This window comes from Peromyscus californicus, unplaced genomic scaffold, assembly GCF_007827085.1.
Source record: "Peromyscus californicus insignis strain IS unplaced genomic scaffold, ASM782708v3 Scaffold_12__1_contigs__length_115047231, whole genome shotgun sequence".
NCBI lineage: Eukaryota > Metazoa > Chordata > Mammalia > Rodentia > Cricetidae > Peromyscus > Peromyscus californicus.
The window spans coordinates 72,969,269-72,982,630 of NW_026294413.1; the positions used below are offsets into that span (position 1 = coordinate 72,969,269).

At 37.3% G+C, this 13,362-nt stretch overlaps 1 protein-coding gene across 1 annotated transcript; it reads left to right on the forward strand.

Annotated features, from left to right (window-relative positions):
* The first annotated feature begins 12,198 nt into the window (after positions 1-12,198).
* LOC128107997 (olfactory receptor 4K2-like) lies at positions 12,199-13,161 on the forward strand. Its single transcript, XM_052734323.1, has one exon. It carries the CDS (start codon positions 12,199-12,201, stop codon positions 13,159-13,161), a length of 963 nt encoding a protein of 320 aa, XP_052590283.1.
* Positions 13,162-13,362: the final 201 nt, after the last annotated feature.

Below are 13,362 nucleotides of genomic sequence, written 5' to 3' on the forward strand. Positions count from 1 at the left end.
CTCTTCCTCTGTTCCCACACTTATTCTCTTCCCTGTTAGCCCTTCCCCACACATATGTCCTTCTCTTTTGTTTTGTGACCCACTGGGTTTAACCAGCAGTGCCATCTGTGTGACTATGGTTTGGAGATATATAGTAGAGCCCGATGAGCTCATCAGTAGACAGACAACCAAAGACAATGTCTGTCCCTCCCTCAGAAATTCCTTCAGAAATTATCCAGCAAAGAGGGATAGGGCCCCATGGGCCTCTTTCTAATCCATAACTGACTGATTTCAGGCCCAGTTTTCTGAAATTCTATTGCAGTTAGTCACAGCTAATGTGCAATTATGTTTGTGTTAGACATACCATGCCCAAAAGAAAGCAATACACTGTTCCTCTCCGTATCTTCTGGATCTTAAATTATTTCTACTGCACCTTCCAAGAAATTCTCTTAGCCTTAGGTGATATAAATGCTCTGCTTAGGGCTGAGAACTCAACTATCACTTATTCTTAGTACCTTGAGCTATATGTCTCTGAATTTACTGTTGTTCATTGAAAAGAAAAGCTTTCCTGATCAAGACTGAGAGAAAATTTATGAAATCTAATTATTTCATCAATTTGGCCAACTGTGGTCACCAGTCCCATGAGGCTTTACGACGTGGATGTTCTGTTTACACTGATTTGAGGCCTGGTTTAATACACATACACCTGCTTTCAAGGACTGAGTTTGAAAAGAAGAATTTTCTATATACAAAAATAATAGTTTGGATTTTATTTTTGTTTTATTGAATGAATAAAACTAGTGTTAATTTTACCAGTGTTTTTCTCTTGTGAAAAATATGCTTATAAATCAGACATGGTGACTCATGCCTATAATCCAGGCACTAGGGAGGCTAAGGCAAAGTGTTACAAGTTCAAGGCCAACCTGTGATATACAACAAAATACTGTCAACAAAATAAAAAATTTAAATGTAGGTATGATAAAACGTAGATTTACATTTATGGCTCATATTTGTAAACTGTAGTGTATGTTTTATTCCATGAAGTACATTAAGGATAAACGCCACTTTTGTTCTTGGTCTTCTTCCATTGTCTCATCTATACCTAGATTATTTAGTAAAAATGTTTTTTATTATTTTATCTATCAAATTTATTAGTAATAAATTCATAGTGAATATAATTTGAGATAGCTGAGTATTTCAAGAGATGCCAGCAGCCTGGGCTAAAAGACTCTTACTAGGAAATCTACCAAAGCTGTGTCAAGACAAATTTTACAAAAGGAGTTCCTGGTTCCTTCTGGCAGGACAACCATTAGCCCTCTAACAGGAAAGGCACAGCTGTGGAAGTAGCTCACAGGCTCCAAAGTGTGCGTGGCTCACACCACAGCCACCCACAACTCCGTGGGCACAAAGCAGCCACTTCTGGGTGGAGTTGGACTTGGCTTTCCACAGCTCACAGAAGAGAGTCAGGAAAACTCCACACGCAAGGGGAACTGAAAGTCCACAAATGAGGAACGAAACTGGTAACACTCAACACAGAGTTTATCCCAGACCAAGGCAAGGGAGACAAAGCCACATTTAGGCCACTGATCCCATTTTCTTGTATCTCCACCCAGGCCTCCTTATCCTTTACAGCTATACTGTATCTTTTGATGATTTTACTATGTTGCATATCCACCCAGCTATTCCCCAACTCAGCCGTGTGTTTTCTGTATAGTATAGTATGTCAGTGTATCATCCTTACACAGTCCTCTGCTATTCATGACTTTTACTCTTTTGCTCTTTTTCTTTTCTCTCTTCCTGTACCCATTCTCTTACTATTATGTCTCCCATAGCCCCCAAACTCACCTGGTTTATATCTAGGTATATAATTACTTCACCCTTTCTATTTTACCATTAACCCTCACCCCCACATTTCCATCCCAGGTTTTCCTTTTGCTTCTAGTATTCCCAATCTGATGTATAGTATGTTCCTCTACTTCCCATCCAACAACCTCATATTAATTATTTATCTCACTGTAACTCTTTAACATTTTCTTTTCTTTCCTTTCCATTTGTGCTCACAATTGCTAAGATATTAATATGATCAGGGTCCCTCTGTTCTCTAAACCAACTGGTACTTAAAACATGTCTTTTACTCTTTATCAGAGTAGTTTAGCTGTTAGATTGGAGACAGAGCCTGGTTCTTGGAAGATTAGTCAAACATTAAAATATCATCATGATTGCACTACTATCTAGTCTCTTTTGAACACTGAAAATATATCCCATGTGAGAAAAGAGGCAACCTGAATTAAAAGAACAATAACAACGACAAAAATTTTAGCCAATGATCTAACCCCAAGATGGGCAGATGCCTGTGCACAAAACACAACTAACATGAAAAAAAACAAAACAACTTGTCCTCTCCAAAAATTATCAATCCTATAGTAATGACCCTAGGTCAAAATAGCTTAGATGAAACTCTAGACCAGTGATTTTCAACCTTCTTAAGCTGCGACCCTTTTGAGTCACAGTTCCTCATTATGTGGTGACGCCCCCTGCCCTTACCATGAAATTATTTTGTTGCTACTTCCTAACTGTAATTTTGCTACTGTTACAAATCATAATGTAAATATCTGTTATGCAGGATATCTGATAACTGACCCCTGTGAAAGGATCTTTCTCCACCCCCCCAAAGGGGTTGTGACCCACAGGTTGAGAACCACTGTTCTAGACACATAATTTGAAAGAATGATTATAAATATAGTCAACTTCAAGAAGACATGAAATAAGGCAGCCAGTTTATAACATGGAATCGTAAGTTAGTAAAAAGAGAGGAACTGAAGAAAACCAAAACTGAAATGATGATGGAAAGGAAAACTATAGTCAGTTAAACAAAAACTTCACTGGAAAGCCCCATAAATAAAATCATCAAGAACAAGACAGACTATCAATGTAAGAAGCCCAAATAGAGAAAGTAGGTTATTCAATCAAGGTGAATGATAAAGTTTAAAAATCTATGAGTAGAGCATACTAGAACTATGAGATAGCATGGAAGGCAAAATTGAAGTATTATAGGCATATAAAAAGAGGAAGAAGAGTTTCAAGTAAAAGGTAAAGAAAATATTTCTAATAAAATCATAGTGGAAATTTTCCAAAATTGAGGGGAAAAAAAGCCCATCCAGATTTAGTAGCCACACAGTACAGTAAACATATAGGGCCAAAAAACAAAAAACAAAACAAAACAAAAAAAACAACCAAAAAAGAAACTCTGTGCATTACAGTATAGTTAAAACATTGAAAGTAAAGAACACAGAAAGTATATATAAAACAAAAAAAGAGAAAGGCTAAGTCACAAACAGAGATATGCCCATTAGAATAATTGTTGACTTTTAATCCAAACCACAAAAGCAGGAGGATTTTGGACTAGTTTCTTTCAAATTCTGAAAGATCACAACTGCCAATCCAGTTTAAACTGCATGTCATAATCAAAGTGAAGAAAATCTTTCCATGGTAAAAGCAGTCTAGAGAAATACATGACTCCCATCAAACTCAATAGAGGACACTGAATTAATTCCTCAGTCTAAAGAGAAAGATAAACACACCCAAGAGACTACAGGAGAAAAAAGTAAATAACACTAACGAAAACATTCTATAAAGGATGACTAAGAAATTCCCAAGCACTATAAAAATCAGCAAAATGATAGGGGGCAATACACAAATCTGAATAATAACTGAATTTTCATGGTCTCAATTTCCTACAAATGACACACACTAAAGCCTGTGGTGGTATTGTGTTCCCCAAAATATTGTGCACCCTAATAAACTTATCTGGGGTCAAAGAACAGAACAGCCACTAGATACAGAGCCTAGAAAATGGTGGCACTCATGCCTTTAATCCTAGCATTCCAGAGGCAGAAATCTGTCTGGATCTCTGTGAGTTCAAGGTCACATTGGAAACAGCCAGGCATGGTAACACACGCCTTTAATCCCAGAAAGTGAGGGCAGAAAACAGAAAGGTATATAAGGTGTGAAAACCAGGAACTAGGCTGGTTAAGCTTTTAGGCTTTTGAGCAGCAGTTCAGCTGAGATTCATTTGGATGAGGACACAGAAGCTTCCAGTCTGAGGAAACAGGATCAGCTGAGGAACTGGCGAGGTGAGGTAGCTGTGGCTTGTTCTGCTTCTCTGATCTTCCAGCATTCACCCCAATGCCTGGCTTGATCTTATTAATAAGAACTTTTTAAGATTCCTGCGACAAAAGCCAGTGTTGCTGGAAGCCTATCTCCAGACAGGTCCAGTGACCTGGGACAGATGTGTGAAGTCAGCTCAATTAAGGAACAGTGACCACCTGTTTCAAACAGGTGGCCTGAGATAGACTTCGTGGTTTTTATTCATACAATTTTAATGGTTTGAACAGTTTTAAAATCAGATTTGTCTCTTTAAGTTTCTAAAAATGGTTACAATAATTGCCAGTTCATCCCCCTTCCGTCCCCCAACTTTCCCACTGGTAACCTTTACCTATTTGATCCATAGCTCTACTGTTAGAAGCATAAGCAGTGTTGCAAGCCACAAAGGGAGTTTTCTAACTAGGCACACCTACATGTAGGACAGTGTGCCCAGTTGGCAGCATTTGTGGTTACAGTGTCGTGCAAAGTGAAAGATAGTTTTGTCCCTAGTGGTTAATAGTTACATCTGGTAGGGTCTGTGTTCTCACAATCAACTCACCAGCCAAAGCTGGATTAATTCATTCTACTTTCTATACTACTCTATCTCCTCTGGGGATATACCAGGTTTTCCCTTTTATCCTATAAGCAACGTAACTAGGAAATTTACTCTTACTGTTTGAGCCCTTGTTCTCATCTCCTTCTGTCTTAACTTCTTAGGATATTGGCACAGCTATGAGAGATCTGTGATTCTACTTCATTTCTTGTCTCTAGACTGTTCCCATCAACTCCTGATATCATCTATTAATCAGCATTATCTCCAGAACAGTTATGCAATATGCAATATTAATTCATGAACTGTTGTGACTCTTTCAGGCTAGTTACAGGGTACATTGAAAGGCAACATCCTGTTCTTAAGAACTCTAAATTCATGGTCACACTTGAAACATCAAAGGCTTTTAGGGGCTGAATCAGGTATACTATATATTTTTTAACAACATTCCTTCAGGCTCACTCAGAGGAGAGTCATCAGCAGGAAGTTTTCCTTTTGTAACAGCTATTTTATCCATGATTGAGAAAGTGAAACTAAAGATAGCCAGCAATATGGCTAGCACAGTGAAAGCAGGTAGCTAGCACATATGCTCCTGGGTTCATGCCCAGAATAATGCAATGAACTGTCCACAGGCTTTGGCAAATGGGTCAGAGTTTCTTCAGGGCCTCCATACAAGGAGAACTTGTTCATACTATTCTCAGGCCTTGTCCCTTGAAGAAGTCACATGGCTCCTGCCAAATTTGGTGACACATACCTCTAACACCAACATTTGGGAGGCAGAGCCACATAGATCTCTGTGAATTCAGTGCCAATCTGGTCTGTATAGTCAGTTCCAGACAAGCTAGAGCTACATAGTGAAAGCTTGGCAACTAACTAACTAATTAAATAATAGTAAAAAGATACAGACTAGCAGTATTAGAAATCAGAATCCCTCTATTTTTTTTGCCTTCCAAGAAAAATGCCTTGCTATCAAAGATAAACATTATTTAGGGCAAAAGGATGAAAAAGACCATCCCAAACAAATCATATCAGGAAATTGACAGACATTGTTATTCTAGCATCTGACAAAATGCAATTCAAATAAAATCTTGTAAAAAGGTAAAGAGGATAGCATATACCTATGGAAAGACAACCATCAAGAGGACATGAACAGATCTGAGTAAATCTGCACCATCGATTTAAATATCCTGCTTTCACAATTAGACAGACGAAGTGTGCAAAAAAAAATGACTGGAATTAAATGCACTCATACATCTAATGGACCGAATTTTCCACCCAAATGCCAAAGAATAGATATTCTTCTCAGCAGTCTATGGCACCTTCTCTAAAATAGATCATGTATTAGGATACAAAGTAAGGCTTAACAATTTCAGCAAAATTGAAACATGGTTTTATATTGTATCTGATCACAATGGAAGAGTTGGAAATCAACAGCTGGAGAAACTACAGAAAATACACAAACTAGCCCGTAATTCTACCAGATCTTCCAAGAAGAATTAATATAAATGTTCCTCAAATTATTCTACCATTAGATAAGGAAGGGAACTGGAAAGATGGTTCAGCAGCTTAAAGTACTTTCTCTTTTGAAGGACTGGAGTTTGGTCCCTAGAACCCATGTTGGGTGGCTTACCACTACCTGTAATTCCAGCTAAAGGGTGTGCAGAAATTACTAATAAAATATTTGCAAAATAATTCAAGGTCTCATTCTAAAGATCATGCAACATGATTAATTTAGCTTCATTCTAGGGATGCAGAATGTTGGTTCAACATACTTAGGTCAATAAAATAAATAGACTCAAGGACATAAGTCCCATGATAATTTCAACTGATGCAAAATTGGCCTTTGACAAAATCCAACATCCCTTCATGGTATAAGTCCCAGAGAGATCAGAAATGGAGGAAACCTATCTCAACATAACAGAGGTTATACATAACAAACCTATAACCACCATCATATCAAATGGAGAGAAATCTAAATCATTACCGCTAAGATCAGGAACACAATACGGGTGCCTATTCTTCCATTCTTATTCAATACAGTGCTTGAAGTCTTAGCTACAGCAATATGAGGAGGCACTAAAAGGGATAAAAATAGGAAAGGATGCTAAAATATCTGTGTGACAATGATGTGATTCTGTCCATGAGAGACCCCCAAAGGCTTTTTTAACAGGACACTCCTAGGGCTGACAAACAGTTAGGGCAAAGTGGTAAGTTAACAAGCTCATCCAGCCAATCCGGCAGTTTTCTCACATGCTAAGTATAAACATATTGAGAAATAAATCATGGAAAGAATCCTGTTCACAATAGACAAATAAAATAAAACAAAGCGCTGAGCAAACTTAAAAGAGGAAGTGAAGGACCCCTATGATCTACAGGATCAATCTTGTGAAAATGGCACTTTACCTGCAGCAATCTACAGATCCAATTCAATCCCCACCACAGTTTTCATGTAAATTGATGCAACTGGAAAATTATGTTACCTAACACAGTGCGGACACAGAAAAACAAATGTAGCGTAACGTCTCTCATACGTGAATCCTGGCATTGGACCTTTCGCTTTGTGTGTTTAATTTTGAGTATCTGTGGATACTGGGGAACTATGTGGGGATCACTGAGGGCTTCCTAGGGAGGAAGATATCAGAACACTGGTGATATTGAGGTGGTTTAGGCAAAGTCATGTTAGCCTGGCCATATACCTCCTCCACTCTGGAGCCTCATTTGCTTTTAAACAAACAGTTCCTCACTCCTTTTGACCCAAGAGGGTCCTCCTTCCCTGCTGAGAAAGGATCCTGCAGTGTACAAATTGTTCCTCTGGAAGAATGGCCTTATCTGATGTTTTACAAGACCCAAGGTTGCATTGTGAAAAGCCCCTCAGTCTACACGTGGTATGAAATGGTTGCAGCCTTCTGACTTAAAAACAAACAGGAAGACAAGAGACTTTCCCTGGGCATGAGCCTGCACTTGGTCAGCTAGCTGGAGGACTCATCAAACTCCCGATTGGCTTAATACATGTGGTGGTCTGTAACTTGGAAAGGAGGATAATGGGGGGCAGTTTAAGTGGAGAGGCAAATGGGAAGGCAGGGCCAAGGAGGGTGTAAGGCCACACTGTGACTGGAGACAGTTCTGCAGTTAAGAGGCCCCGGGTTTGTTTCCTAGCAACCACATGGTGGCTAACAATAAACTGAGGACATTAGGCACACGTGTGGTACACAGACATCCAGGCAAAACACTTTTGTGTGTGAAATAAAATGAACTAAATACATATTTAAAAGTTTTAAAATTTTAAAAAAGGAAAGGCCCATGGAAACCTATTAACCGATTTTACAAACTTCAAATACATTCTCTCTCTCTCTCTCTCTCTCTCTCTCTCTCTCTCTCTCTCTCTCTCTCTCTTACACATACACATACACACACATACATACACACACACACACCACAGAAATACACACAAGATTTTATTTGAAATTATTGTACACAGATACTTTGGACTTTGTGATATCCTTTATACTTTACCTATTCACAGAAACAGCCATCTTTATATTTATTTGACTTTGCTAAGTGTTTAACGTCTTGTACAATACTTTAATTCAATGGTACTATAGAAGCATGTATCTCTTGGAGATATATTGGTGTGCCTTAAAAGAATAATTTCCAACTTTGATATTTTGAACCCTGGAGTGTAATGGAAATATCTCTGGAATTTTGTTCTTTGCCTTCCTGTCCTAGGCAGGCTCTAGGTATACTGTTTCTCTAAAGAACACTGATTCATCATGAGAATGCCTCCCACTTTAGCTAAAGGAGACACACCCACAGTTCTCCTTGTAACTCTGAAATGACAGTTTAGCATTTTAATAACTCCCACTGCAAGTAGATTGTAGGATCTAATCCCTGATCTCCTAAACGTCACTGCCTTCTAAAGGCTTTTATATCAAGACAGAAGAAAATATATATTCATGTTCCTGGCTACTGATGCTGAAACCATCATGATTTCAGTTGACTTACACAGTGTTCAGAATGTGGTGAACCATATTCTGACTGCATAGCTGGTATGTAGGTTAAAAAATGGATATAATAGTGAAGATTTTGAAAGCATATTGTGGCTTGTGTCTTCTGGTAGGAAAAGTCTGCACTTGTTTGTTAATTATATAAAGTGTAAATAGAGATAATAAAGAAAATGTATATTTATCTTGGGGAAAAAAGATAGACTATTCTATTGCATATTGATTAGAGCTGCCTATCTAGAGATGAAGAGGTGAAAAACTTATTTATGGTGGTTGTAAGAGTGGTTTCCATCATAATTAAATAATTGTTAGAGAAGCATGAGAAATAATAAAATGTGTAGGCCAAACTTTTTAGTATAAATTAAATGGTTTTATATGAAGGGAAATAATTTAGTTAAAAAGATCTAATTACTTTTGTAACACAGTGTTTACTGAACCCCTAAACTGAAACTAGATTACAATATTTTGCTGTATGATTCCATATCAATTATTTCTAATAAAATTAGACAAAAGATAACTTCTGAACAACATTTTTATTTTCAATCTCATGAATGTCTTTGACCATCACCCAGGAACTATCCAAGAGCACTATATAAATCATATAATCTAACTTTCACAATAAATGAGGTCAGAAGGAGAAAGGCTGCTTAGATATTATCTAGTTCAAAAACATCATTGCCACTCTTAACTACTGAGTGATGGTCCATTTTAAGAATTTTACAATATTTTTTTTTGTTTTGTTTTTGTTTTTGTTTTTCGAGACAGGGTTTCTCTGTGTAGCTTTGCGCCTTTCCTGGAACTCACTTGGTAGCCCAGGCCGGCCTCGAACTCACAGAGATCCGCCTGGCTCTGCCTCCCGAGTGCTGGGATTAAAGGCATGCGCCACCACCGCCCGGCACAATATTGTTATTTGAAAAAAAAACAATGTTTATTAATCATGAAAAAAAGAATATATGCAGCTAAACAATGTGTAAATGTATTTTCTTCAGGAAGCAACTTATATGAAAAATAGTATTAATGGTAATGGTTTAAATTTGGGCCTTGGATGTGCAGTGAAAATTAAAGATAAAGCAATGAGGAAGATTGTAATTTGGAGAGTAAAATTCTTTTCTTTTGTACATCATTTAAGATATGAACTTGAGATTTTATTCCCTTTTGTCATCTTCCTGCTTCTGAATGGACTATGGGGTACATCACAACTGGACAGTTGACATAGGAGTTTTTCTCTGAAGGCAGAAGATGTAGTGAATGGGAATTCTGTGTTAAGTGCTCAGAAGGGAAGCCAAGTTATTTTAGAATAATTAATTTAATTTTTATTCAGATTTATTCTTCAGTTAGAAACCATAATATCACTTTAACTGTAAGCACACGACTGAATTGTTAGTTCAGATGAAGGAGACCACCTTCAACATTGTTCATTGAATTGGTACATTGATATCGACAGGAGGGTTCTCTCTCTCTCTCTCTCTCTCTCTCTCTCTCTCTCTCTCTCTCTCTCTCTGTATTAATCTTCAGTCAAAAGTGATTTAAATCCTAGTCTCAAATTTTCATTTGATGCTTTTTTAGTACATGTTTTATTACTATTTCAAGCACATTTTGAGGACCATTAAAAGTAAATTAATGAAAGAGAAATAGTGGAGAAATTCAGAGCTTATTGATTCTATTTTCATTTGAGCATCCTCTGGATTTATGACAAAGACTTCATTCTTTTCTACCTCTATAATTATCAAGAATAACTTAAATGTTACTATTGAAAGACACTTCACATTTCTTGGTACAGAGCCACCTTGTTTCATTCACATATTTAAAATTTAATCACTTTTAGTTTACTCAGATAATTTGTAAATAAAATAAAAAGTAAAAATCACAGTTTCAAAGATGGATGATATATAAGATTATATATTGCATATATATTACTAGCTAAATTATTATCAAATCATAGATAAAATATAGTGACAAATATAAAGTGATTTAATGCATGAAAGACTCATAATTTTACTTGTAAAAAAAGTGGTTTAACTAAAAACGAGGAAAGAAGTTGTATTGGTGCCATACAGACATTTTTTTATCTATAACTGAGCTGAAATAACATTAGATTATTGTTTGCTTGATTGATTTATAGTTGATAAATTTTTGTAATTAGCATGCACTTTACAAACAAATCAGTTATACTTTCTTTAGTCAGATGTCTGCAGTGAATTAGGTGTCTAGAGGACTAAACCTCATCCCTCACATTAACTTTCATCAGCCAGATCAATTTCTATTTCATTTCTACTATGTTTTTGATAATTTGATAGACATTAGTATATAATAAAATTTTGAGAATGTACGAGTACTCTAAATGGAAAAAATTGACCTAAAAAGATTCTGAGTTCAGAAAATATGGTTCTAAACATCTTATCTCAGTTTAATAGATTAACTTTGTGCTGCATAGAGCAAAAGATAACATGATATAAGTTGATATTACCTCTCAAGTATTTACAAGTATACTTTTTGGTCACTGATAATTCATAAGCTTAAAAATACAAAAGAAAGTAACTTGTCACTCTCACAGGGTATTGAGTGAATTTTTTTTTTAATTTTTAATTTTTTTTTTATTTTTATTTTGCAATACAATTCAGTTCTACATATCAGCCACGGATTACTTGTTCTCTCCCCTCCCGCCCTCCTCACCTTCCCCCCAGCCCACCCCCCTTTCCTCCAGGGCAAAGCCTTTCCCGCAGACTGAGATCAACCTGGTAGACTCAGTCCAGGTAGGTCCAGTCCCCTCCTCCCAGGCCGAGCCAAGCGATCCTGCATAGGCCCCAGGTTTCAAACAGCCGACTCATGCGTATGAGTGAGAATTGTTGACACCAAGGTTGGATAAAGCACAGGGACAAATAGCCAAACGAATGGAAACACATGAACTATGAACCAATGGCTGAGGGGTCACCAACTGGATCAGGCCCTCTGAATGGGTGAGACAGTTGATTGGCTTGATCTGTTTGGGAGGCATCCAGGCAGTGGGACCGGGTCCTGTGCTCATTGCATGAGTCGGCTGTTTGATTAAATTTTTTGAAATCATATTAAGTTTTTAATTAAATACACTGGTTGATTCAAAATAATTCTACTTCTGCATGAAAAAATATTTGAGAGCTCAAATCTTATTTTTTAATATATGTATTGTTTAGCACATCCCACAAACTTAACACTACCTTTCGATACATGTACATCCTGAAGCACGGGGGCAGTTAGACAGATGTGCTGTGGGGGCTATGATGCTCAGCCTGACATGTACTGTGCTTGCCTGCTGGACAGATCTAAGCTGTGCTTCTCAAGTGTTATCCAGCATCAGTTGTCTTAGTGGTCCCCAAAGAAAAACATCTTGCACTTAAGAGCATTTTTAGATGGATTCTGAGTAACCAGTGAGTTAGATAACTATTAAGTAGTATCATAAGTTCTTCATATGTAGCTATGGAAATATTGTATGCTCCCAGCACTGTAATTGTGTGTCTTTTATGACTACAGAGCAGAGTCTACGGATAGATGGAGAGGCTTAACTATTCCAGAGTACCGGAATTCGTGTTACTTGGACTCACTGATTCTCCCGAGCTTCAGATATTCTTCTTTGTGGCATTTTCCATTTTCTATTTAATGACAATGCTTGGGAATTGCCTGATTCTGTTCACTGTCCTCTCCACTTCACATCTCCACTCCCCCATGTTCTTCCTTCTCAGCAACCTTTCTCTGATTGACATATGCCTCTCCTCCTTTGCCACACCAAAGATGATCATGGACTTCTTTGCTCACCACAAGACCATCTCTTTTGAGGGGTGCATTTCTCAAATCTTTCTTTTACATCTTTTCACCGGAACTGAAATTGTACTGCTGATTTCCATGTCTTTTGACAGGTATATTGCCATATGTAAACCTCTCTACTATTCAACAATTATGAGCCCAAAAGTGTGTGTTGGGCTTGTGGTAACTTCTTGGATGGTAGGCTTCCTACATACAATGAGCCAATTAGTTTTTATCCTATATTTACCCTTCTGTGGTCCCAATGTAGTAGACAGTTTCTTCTGTGATCTTCCTCTGGTAATTCAACTGGCTTGTGTAGATACCTATGTTCTTGGTATCTTCATGGTCACAACCAGTGGCGTTATTGCTCTTGTAAGTTTCCTGCTTTTGCTCATCTCTTATATTGTGGTGCTTGTAACTATCAGAGACCACTCCTCTAAAGCTCTTTCTACCTGCACTTCACATTTCATAGTTGTGCTAATGTTCTTTGGACCTTGCATTTTCATTTATGTGTGGCCCTTCACAAACTTTCTGGTTGATAAAATTCTCTCTGTTTTCTACACCATCTTCACCCCTTTTCTGAATCCACTTATCTATACTTTAAGAAACCAGGAAGTGAGGACAGCAGTAAAGAAAAAAATAAGTAACCAATATTTTACTTTTGGGAAAACAATTCCACATTATACAGTGAAAGGACAGGAGAGATCCTGAGAGTGAGGTCAGGTTTTCTAACAGAATAGCAGATAATTAAATTAGAATCTGCTCATGATATCAAGACATTGGGGCTGAGGGATATGCAACAGCTTTAAAATTAGTGCTGTGTTTGGTATCTTTTTGTGATCATGGATCCATTTGACATTATGTTGGAGTCTATAATGTGTTTTCATAGAAAAGTTATGTTGCTAGAATTTT

What these genes read in the sequence shown, in the direction of transcription:
- LOC128107997 (XM_052734323.1), top strand. Translation starts at nt 12,199, where the DNA reads ATGGAGAGGCTTAACTATTCCAGAGTACCGGAATTCGTGTTACTTGGA.